Below are 14,057 nucleotides of genomic sequence, written 5' to 3' on the forward strand. Positions count from 1 at the left end.
TCGAGGTCCATTTATCGTGGAATCTTTCTGTTTGCCAAGAAACACTGTGATTCGTGAAGATGCTATAGATGATAGCCTTTGCGAAATACTAAACTCTGTAGGTGTTCCTCTCAAATCAATGCTGCCCATTATCCGAGGTGTCTCTTCCTTTGCTCGAACCATGATGTCTCTACCAGCCAATTTGGGCCGCCCTCTGCTTCCTATTGTTCTCGGCATTGAGGTTAACAGTTGGGATCCCAGAGACGCAGCAATTGCGTACGAGAGAAAACTTCGCCAAAGAATCAAAGATGAACGTCCATACAGGGTCTGTCTTTCACCCTATTTAGGTATAAGGTATAGGGTTGAAGCCTAGCGCAGTATATGTAATTTACGAAGTTATAGCGAGAAGGAGAGAAAGCTATTATATGCAATCTTGATTAGTTTAATTTTTAGTTTCAAACAATGTTATGGTTTTCAATGCTTAGATATATGTTGCTGGACGTAATACTCGTTATAATTAGTGGAGTATTTGAAATTACACTTGCAATTTACAATTCATCTTTATACATCGTTTTTCTATCATAATTCGTAAGTTCCAGTTCCAGATATGTTTCATGCAATTTCTATCTGCACATTTATTTTGGTTTTGATGATTATATCTTTTATGTTCTTGATGCACTCGAAGCTTCTGCCTTGGATGATTGTTTATAAGTTTTAATTGTACTGAACCACACTCTTATGGTCCATGGATCCGTAGGCCAAACTGGTCATGACAGGGCACTAATTCTGCATTAATACCAACATGCGACTACTTGTCGAATGGTAACTTGCAATTTGCCAAATCATAATGTAATCAAAACATCGGAATTCGGATATATTAACATAAGCCAAGCAGACTGCATCTTATTCAAAATGCACCTAAGAGAAGAGCTACGTTATTGCCAGAAGACAAACAAATACCCAAATGAGACAAATTCTTCGGTTCTCTTTGTTTCATAACGAACTCTTTGGATCTGGAACACTGATTAAGCCACCATCCACCAGCAAGTCATGTCCACTCACAAATGCAGAATCATCCGAAGCTAGAAACAGAGCTGCATCCGCCAAGTGCTTCACATTCAATGTAATACCTTTCAAACTAGTCAGCGGCCCATACATTTTCAGAATCTTCATTGATGTCTCTGGCTCCGCTTTGGTCATCAACGGCGTCATCACTGCAGATGGTGAAATACTATTCACCCTTATTCCATACTCACCCAATTGCCTCGAAGCTGATCTCATTAGGCCTAAAACAGCATGTTTCGACATTATATAATCAGTCCGCCAGGGTCCTCCCCTGCTTGCCCCGATACTGCCTGTACAAATGATGCTCCCCCTAACGCGCTTCTCCACCATGGCTCGTGCTGCGTGCTTCACACACGCTGCCATGCCTCGTGCGTTGACTCTCATCACCCGGTCAAATTCGGAAAGATCAAGATCGATTATTTTTTGACCTGAATTACCAACAGTTCCTGCGTTACTGAACATGATGTCAAGCTGACCGTATTTGTGGACAGTCCAATCCACCATGGCTTTCACTTGATTTTCATCACTGACATCGCATTGCACGAAGGTGCAAATCTGTAAAGGGATGGATTCCGCCACAGCTCTGCCCCTTTCTTCTTGAATGTCGGCGATGACGACAGCGCGTGCCCCGTGTTGGGCAAAGAGGCGTGCTGTTGCTTCCCCTATGCCACTGGCACCACCCGTCACTATGGCCACTTTGTCTTCCAGCTTCTGCGTAACCGCTGCCATTTTTCTTTCGTTTTGTGCTTTATCTTCTAGAGTATGCTGTTTCTTGAGAATGGAAATATCTTCCTATAAGATGGGTTCAGAGTTTTTGGAGTAGGTGGCCTAATTAGCCTCAGCATCAAGCTAGCTACCAATTGCAGGTAAGATAAGGGGGCCCGGAGACACTATTATATTAAAATATTTTTTGATAATTGAGTGAATATTAATAACGACTGATGATAATTTCCTGAGGTTTTAGTTATTTTCTTTTAAATTGTTTTTCTATTTGTTAGAGATAGAGTTTACCTCTATCACTTCTCTTTATTTAGTTCTCTTTAAATTATTTTTCTGTTATACTATAGTTATCATTAAATTGTTTTTTTATTGTTATCTTATAGTTATCGTATCATGAACTTTGTATCCATTTAGGACTCTATGTATCAATAGGGTATAGCCCTTTATATCTTTGTTGTACAAGTTAATAAAATCACATCGATTCATTCTTTTTCACCCTACTCTTTATGGTATCAGAGCCTCTCTAACTCTCAAGAGTCCATTCTCTTATAACTCACGCACTTCGAGTCATTCTCTCGATAATGGCTCCCGACGTTTCGTGGTCAATTCGATGCTAACAACGCACCACGTTGTGCGGTTCGGTTCAATTACGTCACCTGATTGCCCATCAAATTAGCTGGCAGCCACAACTTCTCTCTGTGGAAAGCTCAAGTGTCAATGCTTATGCGTGGTCATAATATCTATGGCCATCTCGATGGATCTATGCTTGCTCCCTCCCGCACGATGTCTCAAAACAATCAGGATATCGAAAATCCTGCATTCCTTATTTGGTTTCGTCAAGATCAGTTAATCCAAAATGCTATCTTGGCCTCGGTTGAACCAACTCTTGCTGCCACTATAGCCGCTGCTGACACCGCCAAAGCTGCCTGGGACGCTCTGCATATTGCATATGCAAACAAGTCTCAAACAAGAATTTTTAGTTTGCGTGGCCAACTTGCCCGTGTTTCTAAAGATACTCGGCCGGTTGCTGATTATCTCCATCAAGTTAGATCATTGTGTGATGAACTTGCAACTGCTAAAGCACCGGTATCTAATCCTTAACTCATAGTTAAAATTTTCAGTGGGCTTGGATAAGCATTACGTGAATTTCGGCTGCTATTCGTGCAAGAGATTCCACCATCTCTTACGAAGAATTATTCGCAAAACTACTCGATCATGAGCTTTTTCTCAAGCATGAGGAGGCTAGGAAACCGCAACCGCCTACGATCACTGTTGCCATAGCACAAAGAACATCTACAACTCCTCCTCGGAACAACGCTAACAACAACAATAGGCGTCAAGGTAACAATGCTGTCAATAATCAACAATGGCGTTCACAACTATGGCGTGCACGGAAAAATCAATCACAACCATTTGATAGCAAACTTCACTGCCAACTTTGTGATCGTCCCGATCACTCAGCCAAGGTCTGTCGTTCTCAGTCACATGACCATCTGCAAGCCTGGACTAACTTTGCTGGTCACTTTAATCAACAGCAAGTCCCTTGGATTGTTGATAGTGGGGGACTCATCACATTACTTCCGATGCTCAGAGTTTAGCTACTGTGCATGACTACCATGGTCCCGAAGAGATTCTAATTACCCATACCGGTAACGCCAACATAAGTGCATCGAACTATGATTTCAAACTACTTAACACTTTATGTTCTCCTGCCATAAAAAGTAATCTTATTTCTGTCTCAAAATTTTGTCAAGATAATTTGGAATCAATTGAATTTTTTCCTTTTCATTATTTTGTGAAGGATTTGATTACGGGGGCGCCTCTACTACGCGGGGCGAATAGAGATGGGCTGTATGAGTGGCCACCGGGCAGCACACGAAGTACTCCTCGGTGTAATGTGGTTCTTCCTCTCAACATGTGGCATCGACGCTTAGGACATCCTAATCACCATGTGTTGAATAAGATTTTGCATAGGTTTTCCATTCCTGTCTCTCATTCTAGAACAATTTCAAGTTGTAATTCTTGTTATTCGAATAAAATGCACAGGTTGATATTCTCTGAAAATTCTTTGCTTAGTCAAAGGTCATTGCAGATTCTTTATAGTGATTTATGCGGTCCTTCGCCTGATTTGTCAATTGATAAAAAAAGATATTATGTCCTGTTCGTTGATCAGTTCTCTAAATACATGTGGTTGTTCACTCTAAAATCGAAAAAGGAAGTCCTGGACATTTTTCAAACATTGCATCCATTGCTTGAAAAACGATTTCAAACAAAAATATTATCATTGTACAGTGATGGTGGTGGGGAATTTCAAAGTTTGTCATCTTATCTAAAAACACATGGTATTGAACACTTAGTGTCACCTCTACATACACCACAACGAGTAGCTCTGGTTGAACGCCGACATAGACATGTTATTGAGACTGCCAGAACTTTGTTACATCAAGCTTCATTACTATCATCCTTTTGGGGTTTTGCTTGTCAACAAGCAGTCTATCTTATAAATAGACTGACCACTCCAAATTTAAAAGATAAGTGTCCATATGAGATTTTATTTCAAGATGCGCCTAAGTATGATTCCATTAAAGTTTTCGGTTGTTTATGCTACCCGTGGCTTAAACCTTATGCTAGGAATAAATTAGAGCCCCGTTCGACTCCATGTGTTCATTTAGGATTTTCAAATAAATATTACTGCCACCAATGTTTTGATCCTATAAATTCAAAAATTTACTTGTCCAGAGATGTTCTATTTTTGGAAGACAATTCCCTTTTGAAAATCTGTTTTCTCACTTGAAGAATAAAAATAAAACTGATGTAGCTTGGGAAAACTGTTTTGTGGAACAACCTTCGAAGGATAAATCTTTGGATTCAAATGCCTCTTATCAGCTTCCAGATCCAGTTGTGTCGCTGCCCACGCGTTCACTCTCGCCCTTCTCTCCAACCCACGGCGCCTCCATCGACTCAGGTAATTCTTAGTCTTCATTGCCGATTCAAATTCAACCATCAGTACCATTAGTTGCAGCACCCCGACTGTCTACTTCTTTGCCTCAGCCCACCACACCTTTCCCCTTAGATTCTAGACCTCTCCCAAACCACCCCTTACTCACTTACCAACGTAGAAACTCTCATTCTCAATCTTCAGTGTTACAAACAACATCGACTTCACCATCCGAGCCCCCCAATTCACAACCCACAGTGGTTTCCAACCCATCTGCCCCACAAGTTCCTGCTACAACCAAACTACTTTCACATTCCATGGTCACCCGTTCTAAAACCAACAGTCTTAAACCGAAACAATTCAATGTCACTATCCAATCCTCTCCATCCTTCATACCTAGCACATACAGACAAGCCCACCCTCATCCTCAATGGAGACAAGCTATGAAATCTGAGTTCGATGCGCTAGTTTGAAATCGGACATGGGATTTGGTACCATTCAATCCTTCTATGAATGTGGTTGATTGTAAGTGGCTATTTCATATAAAGCATCATCCTGATGGTTCGATTGACAGGTATAAGGCTCGTCTAGTTGCTAAAGGATTTACACAACGTCCGAATTTGGACTATCATTCAACCTTCAGCCCGGTAGTCAAGCCAGCTACTGTCCGGTTAGTTCTTACTATTGCTACACAACGTAGCTGGCCCATCCATTAACTAGACGTAAATAATGCATTTCTTCAAGGTCGATTAGAAGAGGTGCTTTGACTCCTCACATGTGTGCAAGCTCAACAAAGCCATTTATGGCTTGAAACAAGCACCTCGTGCTTGGTACACTGAGCTCAAGAACTATTTGGTAACTGTTGGGTTTGTGAAGTCTCAATCTGATTCCTCTTTGTTCATCTTGCACAATTCGGAATTTACTGTTTATGTGCTTGTTTATGTGGATGACATAATCATCACTGGTAATCAGTTTCGAGGTGTAAAAAGTATTATTGATCGTCTCTCTCATCAATTTTCATTAAACGATCTTGGTCTTCTAAACTATTTTCTAGGTATTGAGGTTCTTCCTCACACTGTAGGCTTATTCCTGTCACAACAAAAGTATACTTTGGATATGTCACATGATGTAGGTATGCAGGACAGCAAGGGTGCTCCCACACCAATGACTTCCACTGCACTTCTTAGTGCGGCCTCTTCAGGAGATGACCCTGCTGATGGTTCTCTTTATCGGCGAGTTATTAGTAAGCTGCACTACCTCTCTTTTACCCACCTGGACATCACCTTCGCTGTCAGCAAACTATCCCAGTTCATGCATCAACCAAGTCAAGCTCACTGGAAGGCAATTAAGCGTCTTCTTCGCTATCTTCGTACAACTTGCCACTTTGGCATCAATATTGCAAAGAAACAGGATTCTAGATTACTCATTTTCTCAAATTCGGACTGGGCTGGCGATCCCGATGATCGTACCTCCACATCAGGTTATGTCATCTTTCTAGGTAGTACTCCTCTTTCCTGGTCGTCTAAGAAACAGCGATCTGTCTCCCATTCATCAACTGAAGCTGAATACCGTGCTGTGGCTGCTGCTGTTGCAGAAACGAACTGGTTGTCTAATCTCCTTCGTGAGCTTCATTTTCCTCTTGATGGTACTCCGACAGTATTTTGTGACAATGTTAACACTACGTATATCTGTGCCAATCCTGTTTTCCATAGTTGAATGAAGCATGTCGCCATAGACTTTCATTTTGTTCGGGATCAGGTGCAGAACAAGGAGATTGAAGTCAAACACTTGCATGCTGCTGACCAAATTGCTGATATACTCACTAAGCCTCTGCCACGTGCTTCATTTGAGCGGCTCATTCCCAAGTTGGGTGTGGTTGATACCACCACCAACTTGCGGGGGCATAATAACGACTGATGATAATTTCCCTAGGGTTTTAATTATTTTCTTTTAAATAACGACTGATGATAATTTCCCTAGGGTTTTAATTATTTTCTTTTAAATTGTTTTTCTGTTTGTTAGAGATAGAGTTTATCTCTATCACTTCCGTTTATTTAGTTCTCTTTAAATTGTTTTTCTGTTATACTATAGTTATCATGTACACACTTTGTATCCATTTAGGACTCTATGTATCAGTAGGGTTAGCCCTTTATATACTGCTGTACAAGTTAATAAAATCACATCGATTCATTCTTTTTCACTCTACTCTTTAAATATAACAGCACAAAAATGCCATCCACCTGTAGTTGTGTGACCTCATATATTTCATCAATTTCTATTGAACAATGTTTCTTAGGAGCGACCTAAATTCTCTCATAAGTGATGGAATCCAGTAGTAATAAATAGATTAAAATAATGCATAATGCCGTGGCCAATTCTTTCGTTGTAGCTTTTTTCAACTAACTGCAAGAATCTGAAGATATCTACACAAAAAGGCACAAGTGATGCATTAGTAAGGAAAGCAGCGGGGCTCCACAAGTAAGGAGCATAACAGCATCTGGAATGGTAGATTATCATTTCAGCATCAGGCTGCAATTTGTTATATTTGGTCGCGGGAAACTATTCCATACTTCCATCAAGAATAATCTGACTGAGACTCATCATAGAAATCACTAGGACATGGTGACATGACCTCTTGCTCCAAAAATTGTAGAACCTGTTGCATTGACGGTCTATCATCTGGATTTGCATCAGTGCATCTTGCAGCTATTTCTAGAATTGCTTCTACTGTCTCTGCGTCTGCATCTCTGCACCTCTTATCTAGAATGTCTTCCAGTCTATTCTCCTTCAGCAACGTATTCATCTGTACATTTTTCACATTGTCACGCTATCAATTTCCAAACCAATGTCTCCTATGAAGTTAGAAAAATCGATTAGTTTTAAGGGAAGCATGCATACCCAGCCAACCACATTTAAGCCTTGGTTCACAAAGGATGGATCAGTTGGCCTTTTTCCCGTCACAAGCTCTAAAAGCAGAACTCCAAAGCTATACACATCAGATTTCTCTGTAGCTCTTCCACTTTGCAAGTACTCTGGATATATTACAAACAAGAATCGTTGGTCAGACATTTCGCTAGAAGATGAGAGTTAGTAATTTCAAATTATAAAAGTTTAGCAAATGAAACCTAGTTTTTACAACAAAGTCTCTAAAATAGAAGAATAGGTTTTGGCATTTTGTCTAAGCGAAAAAAAAGAAAAAACCTATTCTTACAATTTAAAGCCAACATCTAGATGATTATGTGTGAATCTATTGCCATAAATGCTTATTGAAATAAGTGAATATGCCTACCTGGTGCTAAATAACCAAAAGTACCAGCAACCACAGTTGTGACATGAGCTTCCTCGTCCACCAAAAGCTTGGCAAGGCCAAAGTCTGAAACACGAGGCTCAAGATTCTCATCAAGGAGTATGTTGCTTGATTTAATATCTCGATGAACTATTTTAGGACAGCAGTCATGGTGTAGGTACGCCACCCCTCTTGCAGAACCAAGAGCTACTTTCAAACGTGCATTCCAATTCAACAAGCGATCATCCACACGCTCTGCCAAAATGCAATAAAGATGCATGCAATGAATAGCCAAGAAAAGCAGATTGTTTAAATGAAAGCAATAGTGTTTTCAGTTTCTTTTTGTGTTGACTCTTTTGTCAAAAGGCAGAACATGAGTGATGTCTTACAGAAAAGACAAATATCTTCGAAAAATACTGAGCAACTGATAAGCATAAAATCTAAATCACTAATAACAAAGAAGAAATCCAATTCATATATTGCCATGGCCAACAAGCTCAATGCAAGTGACATACCATGCAGGAAATTGTCCAAGCTTCCCATGACCAAATAATCATAGATGAGAAGCCTTGCAGTAGGAAGCCTGCAGTAACCTCGTAGGTTGACCAGATTAATGTGTTTGATGCTACCCAAGATTTCCAACTCTCTCTCAAAGACTTGATCAGAGCCTTCACGACTACCGTCTATTCTTTTAACAGCAAATGTTCCACAATCATTCATTACCATCCGATACACAGTACCAAACCCTCCTGCCCCAACAACATCTTCCTCATCAAGGGATTCAATCTTCTCTATTAGCTCACATGAAGGATAAGGAAGATCGCCATGGAAAGTGATAAGCTTGGCACCTGCAACCTTGACAAATTAAGACATAAACTGGGAGAAGTAAAAAAGAAATGGTAATTGTACTATTCACCCTCCTACTTGGCTCTTTGTGGACTTGTTTCTTGACTTCTGTGTATTTTTTCGCCGCTCTTTCCTTCTTAGATAACAGCCAAACCCAGAGGAAAATAAAGAGCACAATGAGTACAAAACCCAATGTAGATATTGCACCAATAACAGCTGCTCTAATATAATGAGAGGATCGCTTGGTAGGGACTGCAGAAACCACATTAATTTAGTAACAAATCAGAGTTTCTACAGAGAAGTAAAGGAGAAAACAGTAGAATCTACTCAGTGCAGGATAGGGAAGTTCCAAAGCCAGTAAACTTCTAAATTGAAATAGAGATGAAGCAGCAAATAACAACCTGCAGCCTCATCACTTTCAGCATGTGGTAATACTACAGGGAATCCCATTGATGTTCTGCAAGGCTTGGAGACTTGTTGGCCACAGAGATCTAAATTGCCAATAAACCTAAGCATAAGCATTACCATCATCAGAATAGTCTGCTATAAGGTAACCATTAATAGCAAAATTAAACAATGAAAATTTTCCAACAGTAAAGAAGAAAAGTAAATGGCAGGCCAGTTCACGAGACTCCAATTAAACAAGTTGTTTTCCGACAAGTTAGCCTAAGAGAATTAACCCTTCACATTCGTTTGATGGTACCTCGTACTATGTTATTCCTTGCAATACATTCAATAGGTGAAATGAGATGCTTGTGATGCCCCTGTGACATTTGAAAGTACTTTACAAGCTTAACTAATTTGAGATTTTGAGAGCGTCAAGCTTAAAATTCCATTTCAATATGACAAGGGGAGAATAATTTTTGCATTGTCTGAAGTAAAACTGATCTTGATACAGTACTAGATTCCTAGTTCCCAACTATGTGGCAGCCGTCCAAATAAACAAGTCATCACCAAAAACTCAACCTTTGCATATGCAACGCATACTGCATGATTTGATGCCACAAAGTATAGCTTCTAACTCAAGCATACTTGATCATCAACATTGCAATTGAAGCACCATCAATTTGTTAGTATAGTTTCCATCTCAAGTATCACATGGTTTTTTATTTCAAGGGTCAAGATTGAAGGACTATATCAATTGATAGATTCAGCTCGGTTAGTTGTCAGAAATCTCAAGTTCACATGTGATTTTAATCCACTGATCTTTTGACAGGCATTCTGCTTAGTTATATTTACTAAAATCATCATAACACTGCCACAAACCTAGCCTATGCAGCAATCAACAGACACCTGTTGAGCAACAAACACCTGATTTATCTTGTATTTTATTTCAAAAAAATGTGATTGTAGTGCAAATAGATTGTGAAATTTTTTCTTCACTTCTATACATGTAATATGAAGAATTATTCTTGATATATTTTGTATTTTATGAGTTTTGAAACATCTGTCTAAATATATTTACAACCTATAAGAAAATATTTGAACACACACGATATCAAATGTGGGATTAAATTCCAAAGGAAGGAGGACTTACGACTTGTTTCTGAAAGTGCTCAGAACTCCAACATCTGGAATCTCACCCGAGAAGAAATTGGTTGACAAGTTGCTGAATTCGTTTGCATTTTTAACACATTAGTGTAAATGCATTAACTTTCTGAGTTAATAAATTATGATGATAGGAAATTGGACTTACAGAAGACGAAGGTGTCTGAGACTTCCAAGAGAAGAAGGTATAGCACCTCTAAGTGAATTGCTTGATAAGTCTCTAAGAAAGATTAAAAGGTACCAATCATTAAAAAAAACCTACTTAATAAATAATCAGATAGTGAATTAAAGAATATATATATATATATATCTCACAATATGGTCAGCATTGAAAGATTTCCAATATCTGATGGTATGCCTCCTTGAAGATAGTTTGCCCTGAGATATCTGTATGCATAAATAATGCCTAGCTTGTGACAAGTTCATGAGGAATCTCCAAGAGAACATGTTATCACTCAGTTATAAGAAAATCCAACTTACATAGCTCTGAGTTCAGGGCAATTTCCAATCGCATTAGGAATCACGCCATGTAGACTGTTTTCGTGAAGTGCCCTGGTTTTAGGAAAGAAGACATTTTTGTTTTACTAGGAATTAGCAAGAGCACACACACAGAGAAACAATGCCCTACTATACTTTGTTTTTGTTGCTATGGGACTTACAATCTCTGTAATCTTGTGAGTTTACCAACGCTGGGAGATATAATTCCTCCAAGTTGCATATAAGGTAAGTTGCTGAGAATTCAAAAAACAAAATGCAGAAAATGAATCCAAGCAAGCAGAGCTAAACAAGTGAATAAAGCACTGATAATGGAAATAAAAAGTAAAGTGAACAAACATAGATTGAACTCTTTGGTCATTGGGATAGCAAGAAATGCCAGTCCACCCACAAGGTGACTCATCTGAATCATTCCAGTTGCTCAAAACATTTTTGGTGTCATTCAAAACAGTTCTCATTTCCAACAATGCAAAACCTGAAAAGAAAACAGAGAACAAGAATCAAAGTTATGACCTTTTTAGCTAAAGAACAAACATACAATGCAGAAAAACCTAGATAATACCCACAAAGAAATAAACTTACCATCTGGGGTTAGAGAAAGAGAGGTTTTAATGAAAATGGTCGTAGTAAATAAACCAAGAAAGATCAAAATCCACAGACCCATTTCGATTTCTTGATGAAAAATGCAGATTAGAGCTTGTTTTTTCACTTTGGAGAGTATAGTCCTTAAGTTCAGGATTAAGTGTCTAGTGCAAGTATTAGTCAAGTTTACCAATCAAGACAGATCTTGAAAAGAGTAAAGTTATAATGAATACAATGGTGGGGTTTTGGTAGATGTAATTGATATGATTACAGTTCTTACAAATGGAAAATCCATAATAATGAAATCTCAAGCACCAAGTGAGAAAAAAAAAAGGAGGGATTTGTGTATTTTGAAAATGAGAAGACTTTACTTTGAAAGTAGTCTAGAAAGTTGTGTAATAAAAAAGAGAGAGAGAAGAGCCGTTGTTCAGACAACAGTGGAAGAGTTCAAAAAGGAGTAATAGTTGGACTACGCGCCCGTGTGAAGAAATTTCATGTACTCGCTACTTGGTAGAAGTGAATGGATTGAGTGATACGTAAGAAATGTGTACGTGCATGCTACGATCAAGAATGTGCAAGTGGGGAGATGTTCTTGTTGGAAAAAGGACAATCTTTGCACTGCCCAAAGTCTGAGCAAAATTTGAACATTTGATGACCTGTGTTTCGAGTGTATGTACGCACTCAAGTTTGCGAGCCAAATGTTCAAATATGTACACCAACTCCTTTATAGTGGGACCTTCATGTTAAAATATCATTACAAGAAAAAAAAAAAAAAAAAAAACTAGGAAATATGAAAAATTGTAAAGAAAATATACTACTCCACTGTTTCCAAAAGATTTATCTCCTTTCCTTTTTAATTTGTCTCAAAAAAATTATTCTCTTTCTATATTTATAAATAATTTAACTTTATGAGATGATTTATAACCACACAAATATCTAAAGCTTGTTTTAAATCACATATTTCAAAAGTCTTCCTTTATTTCTTAAACTTTGTGTCAAGTTTAAAAGAGGACAATCTTTTTGGGACGGAGAGAGTAAATAATTTTATGAATGTAAATCTATGATTAAATTTGGATATATTCAAAAATTCAAAAATAAACAAGTCTAGAGCAAGATTAAATCCAAGACATTGATTTAGATTCAGGTCCAGCTTCAGTTGCGTTAGCCAATCCAAGTGGGCTTAAGATGATGAGCATGTTTCACCAGCCTAAAGTCTGCAAGGCTATGCCACGTACCAAAATACATGGCATCAAGTCAAACAGAGCAGTCAAAGGATTATGTCAAAAGTCAAGTAATGTGACATGTAGTTAAATTGAATGTCAATTTAAACCTTGCAACTATTCAACTGACATCATTCTTGGTCAATCAAATGGAAGCTTATAATTGATGATACGATAAGCGAGAATGGTTTTTAATTGGCCAAAGTCATAGATGTACCCTGAACTTATCCTGATTTTTTATCTAGACCCCCCAACTAAAACGTTGACCATTTGAACCCCCAAACATAAGATAAACTGTGTCATTTGAACCCCCGAACATAAGATAAACTGTGTCATTTGAACCCCCTCGTGCCAGCTGGCACACGCGTGAAGCTCACTGCTTTAAACAGAGCGTGAGAGACCAATTTTTTTCTTTTTTTGAATTTTTAATCATTAAAAATTAATTTAACAAAAATTTTATTTTAAAATCTATTTAAATAATTAAAAAAAATTGAAAAACCCAACCCATCCTCTCCGATAGCCCATTTCACCGCTGCCACTGCCTCCTCTGCCGCCGTCGCCGCTTTCTTTTTTTAAATTTTTAATCATTAAAACTTAATTTTAACAAAAATGCTATTTAAATAGATTTTGAAGCGGCGGCGGCGGAGGCAGTGGCGGCGGTGAAGTGGGCTATCGGAGAGGATGGGTTGGGTTTTTCAATTTTTTTTTAATTATTTAAATAGATTTTAAAATAGAGTTTTTGTTAAAATTAATTTTTAATGATTAAAAATTTTTAAAAAGAAAGCGTCGGCGGAGGCAGCGGCGGCGAGGTGGGCTATCGGAGAGGATGGGTTGGGTTTTTCAATTTTTTTTAATTATTTAAATAGATTTTAAAATAGAGTTTTTGTTAAAATTAATTGTTTTTGTTGACATGGCTTATTTTTTTTTAAAAAAAAAAGCAGGTAACATGACATGGCTCCATGTCATTGGTCTATTTTTCCATGTCACAGCAAGTGAGCTTCACGCGTGTGCCATTTGGCACGAGGGGTTCAAATAGCACATTTTATCTTATGTTCGGGGGTTCAGATGATCAACATTTCAATTGTCTAGATGGAAAATCGTGACAAGTTGAGGCCCATCTATGACTTTCTACTTTTTTAATTCAAATGGACCAATCAAATTGAAGTAAACGAGTTTGTATTTATCATAACTCTTTAATTCTACCACTATACATAGTAGAGCTTTCACAAAACCATAGGGGCACCCACAAAAGTATATCAAACAAGTAGCAAGTTGGGGAACTTCTAAAAGCGGTCTTTGTTCGTGATATCTTCCATTTGTGATAGTCTCAAATTTTGGTGCGTAACGATTATCAAATTGTTTGTGACGCACAACAAAT

The 14,057-nt window shown here is 38.3% G+C and overlaps 2 protein-coding genes across 2 annotated transcripts; both read right to left on the reverse strand.

Annotated features, from left to right (window-relative positions):
- Positions 1–829: 829 nt before the first annotated feature.
- Positions 830–1,873, reverse strand: LOC132055886 ((+)-cis,trans-nepetalactol synthase NEPS1-like). Its single transcript, XM_059447897.1, has one exon. The coding sequence runs from the start codon at positions 1,771–1,773 to the stop codon at positions 973–975; it is 801 nt and encodes a 266-aa protein (XP_059303880.1). The 5' UTR covers positions 1,774–1,873; the 3' UTR covers positions 830–972.
- Positions 1,874–7,022: 5,149 nt separating this feature from the next.
- On the reverse strand, positions 7,023–11,684 carry LOC132055885 (LRR receptor-like serine/threonine-protein kinase FEI 2). Its single transcript, XM_059447896.1, has 13 exons — positions 11,460–11,684; positions 11,217–11,352; positions 11,042–11,113; positions 10,863–10,934; positions 10,698–10,769; positions 10,531–10,602; positions 10,372–10,443; positions 9,236–9,342; positions 8,913–9,086; positions 8,504–8,836; positions 7,992–8,243; positions 7,601–7,734; positions 7,023–7,505 (listed from the first exon to the last, which is right to left on the reverse strand). Exons 1-13 carry the CDS (start codon positions 11,539–11,541, stop codon positions 7,278–7,280), a joined length of 1,806 nt encoding a protein of 601 aa, XP_059303879.1. The 5' UTR covers positions 11,542–11,684; the 3' UTR covers positions 7,023–7,277.
- Between the last annotated feature and the right edge of the window lie 2,373 nt (positions 11,685–14,057).

This window comes from Lycium ferocissimum, chromosome 5, assembly GCF_029784015.1.
Source record: "Lycium ferocissimum isolate CSIRO_LF1 chromosome 5, AGI_CSIRO_Lferr_CH_V1, whole genome shotgun sequence".
Classification (NCBI taxonomy): domain Eukaryota; kingdom Viridiplantae; phylum Streptophyta; class Magnoliopsida; order Solanales; family Solanaceae; genus Lycium; species Lycium ferocissimum.